Here is a 6,000-nt window from a genome sequence, read left to right as displayed (position 1 = left end):
TGCATCAGGGTTGCAGCTTGGTCTACAAACAAAGAAGGGCTTAAAGGGCAACATGACTTATTTGCTAAGCAATAAATCCACTGGGATGGATTTGGCACCACCTGGAATGTTAATTGAATGATTGCTAAAGCATTTGTTTGACTAAGAGCTAACATCAGTGTTAATGCTACTCACCAATGAATCCCTTTTTGGCGAGCTCTATGGTGAACCTTCTTGTGATTTTCTCCAACTCGTTGTCCTACACAGCACCAACAACCAAGTTAGCAAAATGAAATCATATACAAATAATAACAAACAAAATCACTGTCAGCTAAGATTTTCTTTTCACGGAGATTAAAAAAATAAAACAGTAATGTGATACGAGATATGAAAGCCATGTTTGCACTTTGTATGTCAGGTCAAATACTAAAGCTAATAAACCCAGCTAGTTTGTTCCGGCAGCTTTGGTGCTTCAGCCATAAAGCTGTAGAAGCAAAACCACCGTCTCGCTGATCAGCACTTTCACTTTGAAGGGCACAAACACTGCTTAGCAAGCAGAGTGCAACATTTCAGAGAGCAGCTCCTTTACTGTTGTTTCTGCCAAAATTAACCGTGTTGAAGCCATGGCCAAATGGTTAGAGAAGCAGCTTTGGAACTAAAAGGTTGCCGGTTTGATTCCCTGGACCACTAGGAATGGCTGAAGTGCCCTTGAGCAAAGCTCTGGATAAAAGTGTCTGCTAAATGCTAGTAATGTAATGTTGTGTGCACTGTATCGTTTCTCATTTCCAAAATGCTTAGCTTTCAAGCTTTACAAACTAAATAAAATACAAAATTCATCTGCCTGTACTTTAGACCAGAGGCTTAATAACGACGATCTCGAGAGCGATACTGGAAAATGCATTTAGGGTGAGGAAGTCGTCTAAATGCACCTCCTCTGTCTCTATATTGATCCCAACAGCAATCTGCTTCCTTCATTATGTCAAAGTAGTAAGAACAATACCGGCTGTAATTAATAAATAAATAAAGAGATACACGTCTACCCAAATAATTCACCTCAATAACTATCCTGCATTATGGATTCAGGAATACAATCAGGACATGGAACCTAAGACGACATTATCTGTGTTACAAATTCAGATTGTAGAAAGCAAACTGCTTTGAGTTTAGACTCGGATTACAGACATGTACATTATACAGACGCTGCGAGCTGGCCTAGTGGTTCGTGTGTCTGACTCTTGACCGGGAGATTGAGAGTTCTACTCACGGTTGGGTCATACCAAAGACCATCAGAAAAATGGTACCTGCTGCTATCTGGGGCGGCATGGTGGTGTAGTGGTTAGCACTGTCACCTCACAGCAAGAAGGTCCTGGGTTTGAGCCCAGCAGCCGGCGAGGGCTTTTCTGTGTGGATGTTCTCCCCATGTCTGCGTGGGTTTCCTCCGGGTGCTCCGGTTTCCCCCACAGTCCAAAGACATGCAGGTTAGGCTAATTGGTGGCTCTAAATTGACCGTGAGTGTGAATGGTTGTTTGTCGCTATGACTTGACACCGCCTCTCGTCCATAGCCAGCTGGGATAGGCTCCAGCTTGCCTGCGACCCTGTAGAGCAGGATAAGCGGCTACAGATAAAGGATGGATGCTGCTATCTGGCAAGGCACGCTGCAATACAGATTCAAGTGGGGAGTCAAACTCTTGCAGTTACCATAGGACTAGCCCCCCACTGTAACCCTAGCTGTACAGGTGAGCGATATAGAAACGGAGATCGGCGCCGCCCAATGCACCTTAAAGGGCCTGGTTAGTACTGGAACGGGAGACTGCCTAGGAAGACCTGGCATGGGAGGGACTTTGACTTTTTTTTGACATTATACAGACATCATTAGGCATGTAACAATTCACCCAATTCACAATTCGATTCGCAATACTGGGTTCACGATTCGATTTTCCCCCACGATATTTTTGAAAAAAAAATATTAAATGAAGAAAACTTTATTCCTAAAAAATGCAACATATATGTTCCTATTCTTTATTAATGCAAATATTCCTTTTGTAAAAAAAACCCCCAAAAGACACTTTTGTTTCATTTGCTTAATAACCAACAATTAGTTACCCACATTTGCAAAGGTTGGCGTAAAATATAATATCCTATTAACTAAAATATTCCTTTTATTTAAAAAGTTAATAACAAACAGGCCAGTTCTTAATAAACGTTCAAGAAGATCTGTACTCCTTTCATTTTTCTTGTCTTTTATCTTTCAGCAGTCTGTACAAAGAGAGCTCTGATTTCTTGTTCAATCAATCTGTACAGTCAATCGCACAACAGCTCCTTCCCATTTTAGATGGTTTGTGTTTTCACTGCATTAGAGCTGTGTTACTTCCGCCTACAGTGAAGTCACGTGTATTCCCGCTATTGTATGTTATCTAAACCACGCAATTACAGTTTGCAAAAACTAAGCGATTATGCAGCTTGATAATAATTGTAATTAATTTCTTATTTCACTGAGCTGAATCGTCAAACTTGTATTGTGATTTATCATCACATGATGTATCATTACATGCCTGGACACCATACCATCATTTATCATCAAGTCATAGAGCTACTGAAGGAAACAGTCAGAGAAAAGGTACAATTGTTCATCAGGAATTAAACTCTCAGTGAGCATAACTAGTCAGATGAACCCTTCTCTGGCCACACATTACTCTTACAAAGATATTATCAACACGGCTACTGACACAATCATGCATTGGTTAGTATTCCAGTACTATCCCTGGAGTGTTGTACTTACAGAGAAATTTTTGGGGTTGATTTTGACTCCAGCTTTAGCACCTCCAAATGGCACATCTGGGGAACAATTACAAGCATTTTAAAATATTTTTTTAAATAATTAACAGTACACAGACAATAACATGGTATCTAAGTTTGCATACGAGCTGCAACAGAATATGCAGGATTCAGCCCAAAGCCAAAAAGCTTATTTCCATCTTGGATTTTATCCTGTTCAAGCGAAGTTTCTATCATGTGTGCACCTTCAACAAAAACTCAACAAGCTGCTGGGCAACATTTCAGCCATGAGATGCACTGCATCTTAAAGATATTATAGAATCCAGCTAATGACTTTATTTTCTCTCGATGTGGATAACCGTGAGGTGACAGAGTTAAATGAAGGCTTTGTCTCAAACTTAATTTTGTTCAAATTCATCAGTGTTTGCATATTCTCCTCCTCGGCACAACAACAGGCTGGATCTCTCACAGGAACAGAGAATAAAGCATAACTGCAATTTAGAGCTATAATGTAATATATTACGGTTTATATACTTTTACTTGTTTGCACACCTGTTTTGCAAATACCTGTACACTACAATTCTGTCGTACAGTAGTGTGAAAAACTCTTAGGCACATATAAAGAAATGCTGTCGACCAAAAAGGGCTTAAAAAATAATGAAATAAAATGTTTCAACATTAAAAACAAGAGTGCTCTGAGAGCACAATTTCCCCCGCTGGCAACTCTGGCAAAATGCGACTGAATTGAATTAAATTGTAATATGCGTATTACTGACATATAACAAAGAATCCTGCCAAGTTTCGTGAAATTCCTCCAAAAATTGTAAGAGGAGTTTGTGGTAGTGGGGGCGTGGCCAAGCAGCAGTCAGTGAATGAAGAGCGGGGTCGGGGAAGGTAAGTAGCTAAGTCATTCCACCTGCTGTCAATTAGTGTGTGTGTATTAGTTACAGGGATGGAGCATAAAAGGAGAGAGAAGGCAGAGAAAAGGCCCTCTCTACCCGACCACAACACGTGAGTGAGTGAGTGAGAGAGAGAGAGAGAGAGAGAGAGAGAGAGAGAGAGAGAGAGAAAGAAAGAAAGAAAGAAAGAAAGAAGAAAAGCTCAATAAAGTGTATGTGTAAACATCAATTCTCGCCTGCCATGCTTCTGTGCTCCACCCACATCAGGAACTGTTACAGTGGTGCCAAAACCCGGGAGCACAGAAGGGAACCACCCCATGGAATCCTCCCCATTCGAAGAGCTCATCCTTGCTCTCGCTACCGCCCAGCAGAACCAGCATCAAGTGCTGATCACCCTCCGAAAGGAACAGGAGCAACGCTTCAAAGCCTTGATGCTGGCCCAGCTGGAAGATCACCAGGCATTCCGGCACCTGCTCGCGTCAGCAGGGGCATCGACCACCGCTGCCGGCACCCTCATGAAGATGGGACTGCAGGACGATCCGGAAGCGTTCCTTGCTCTCTTCAAGCAAGCAGCCGAGGCATGGGGGTGGCCGCTGGAGCAGCGCGCGGCGCACCTCCTCCTGCTCCTGACTGGCGAGGTGCAGCTGCAGCTCGCAGCACAGCAGCTCCCTGCTGACAGCTGTATGCTGACCTGAGGAAAGCCGTCCTGCAGCAGCTTGGCCGCTCCCCGGAGCAACATCGCCAGCACTTCCAGATGCTGGCATTGAAGAAGGTCGGCCGGCCGTTTGCATTCGGCCAGCAACTCCAGGACGCCTGCCGGCGGTGGCTGAGGCCGGAAGACCGCGACGCTGATGAGATCATTGATCTGGTGGCACTGGAACAGTTGATCTCTCGGCTTCTGGAAGGAACGGCGGAATGGGTCCAGTGCCATTGCCTGGCGTCGCTGGAACGAGTCATCAAGCTGGCGGAGGACCATCTGGAGGTGGCTCCGACGGCAGGCAGACGAGGTGTCTCCCGTCTCCTTCTCTTCTCTCTCTTTCCCCCCGTCTCTCGTCCCCCTCCTCACCCCGTTCCCCTGCCACAGAAGCGGCGGCTGGCTCCTCCCCAGCTGGCCCGTCGCACCCGTGGTGTCCTCCCATCTCCCTCTTCCGTGTCTGTGTTGTCTCCCCCTCAGGTTGAGTGACACCCATAACACCATTGCAGAGGGAAAGCCGTGGGCTAGTGTGCTGGCGCGGCAGGGAATCAGAGCATCTTCAGAGTCAGAGCTCCACAAAGGAGGTGGGAACTGTAATCCGGATCTCTGACGTGCCAGAAACCGCCCCCGATCGGGCTGGAACGTATCGCATACCAGTAAGTATTCAAGGGGATGCATATCACGCTTTAGTGGATTCCGGTTGTAATCAGACTTCAATTCACCAACGCCTGGTGCAAGGTGAGGCATTGGGGAGAGCACAAGCGGTGAAAGTGTTGTGTGCACGGGGATGTTCACAATTATCCCTTAGTGTCTGTTCGTATTCCATTCCGGGGCCAAATGCATAGAGTAAAGGCAGTGGTTAGTCCTAGTCTCACCCACTCGTTGATTTTGGGTACTGACTGGCCAGGGTTTAAAAAAAACTGATGGAATATTTAACACGTAGTGGGTCCTGCACTAGTAGGTCATGGAAAGATGCCGGTGTGGCATTGGCTGGAGAAGCTGTCACAAAGCCATCTATGTCAACACCGTGTCAGAGTGAGGAGCAGCTCACTCCTCCTCCCTCTCTCGGGTATTCCCTTGGGGATTTCCCGTTAGAGCAGTCGCAAGACGAGACTCTGTGGCATGCGTTTGACCAAGTGAGAGTAATCAATGGTCAAACTCTTCAGCCAAGCACGGCACCGACCTTCCCTTATTTTGCTATTATTAAAGATAGATTGTACCAAGTGACGCAGGACACTCAAACTAATGAATGAATAACCCAGTTGTTAATCCCAAAGAGCCGTAGGGAACTCATATTCTATGCGGCTCACTTTAATCCCATGGCTGGACACTTGGGGCAAGTTAAAACACTAGCCCGAATAATGGCCCGGTTCTATTGGCCAGGGATTCGTGGGGATGTCCGTCGGTGGTGTGCAGCATGCCGTGAATGCCAATTAGTAAATCCCACGGCCACTCCAAAAGCACCGTTGCGCCCTCTTCCTCTAATTGAGACCCCGTTTGAGCGAATTGGAATGGATCTCGTTGGGCCATTAGATTGGTCAGCACGGGGATATCGCTTTATTTTGGTTCTGGTGGACTATGCAACGCGATATCCGGAAGCAGTGCCTCTCTACAATATCTCAGCACGCAGTTTTCCAGAAGCACTCTTCCACT

General features: G+C 45.7%; 1 protein-coding gene across 1 annotated transcript in view; it reads right to left on the bottom strand.

Moving 5' to 3' along the window:
• glud1b (glutamate dehydrogenase 1b) overlaps positions 1-6,000 on the bottom strand; it is a 62,988-nt gene that overhangs the window by 45,164 nt on the left and 11,824 nt on the right. The window contains exons 3-4 of the mRNA XM_060940232.1: positions 2,759-2,814; positions 175-238 (exon numbers count right to left, since the gene is read on the bottom strand). Coding sequence (XP_060796215.1) covers positions 175-238; positions 2,759-2,814 — 120 coding nt within the window. The remainder of the gene's footprint in view (positions 1-174; positions 239-2,758; positions 2,815-6,000) is intronic.

This window comes from Neoarius graeffei, chromosome 14 (genome assembly GCF_027579695.1).
Source record: "Neoarius graeffei isolate fNeoGra1 chromosome 14, fNeoGra1.pri, whole genome shotgun sequence".
Taxonomy (NCBI): Eukaryota; Metazoa; Chordata; class Actinopteri; order Siluriformes; family Ariidae; genus Neoarius; species Neoarius graeffei.
This window is presented reverse-complemented; position numbering and strand designations above follow the sequence as displayed.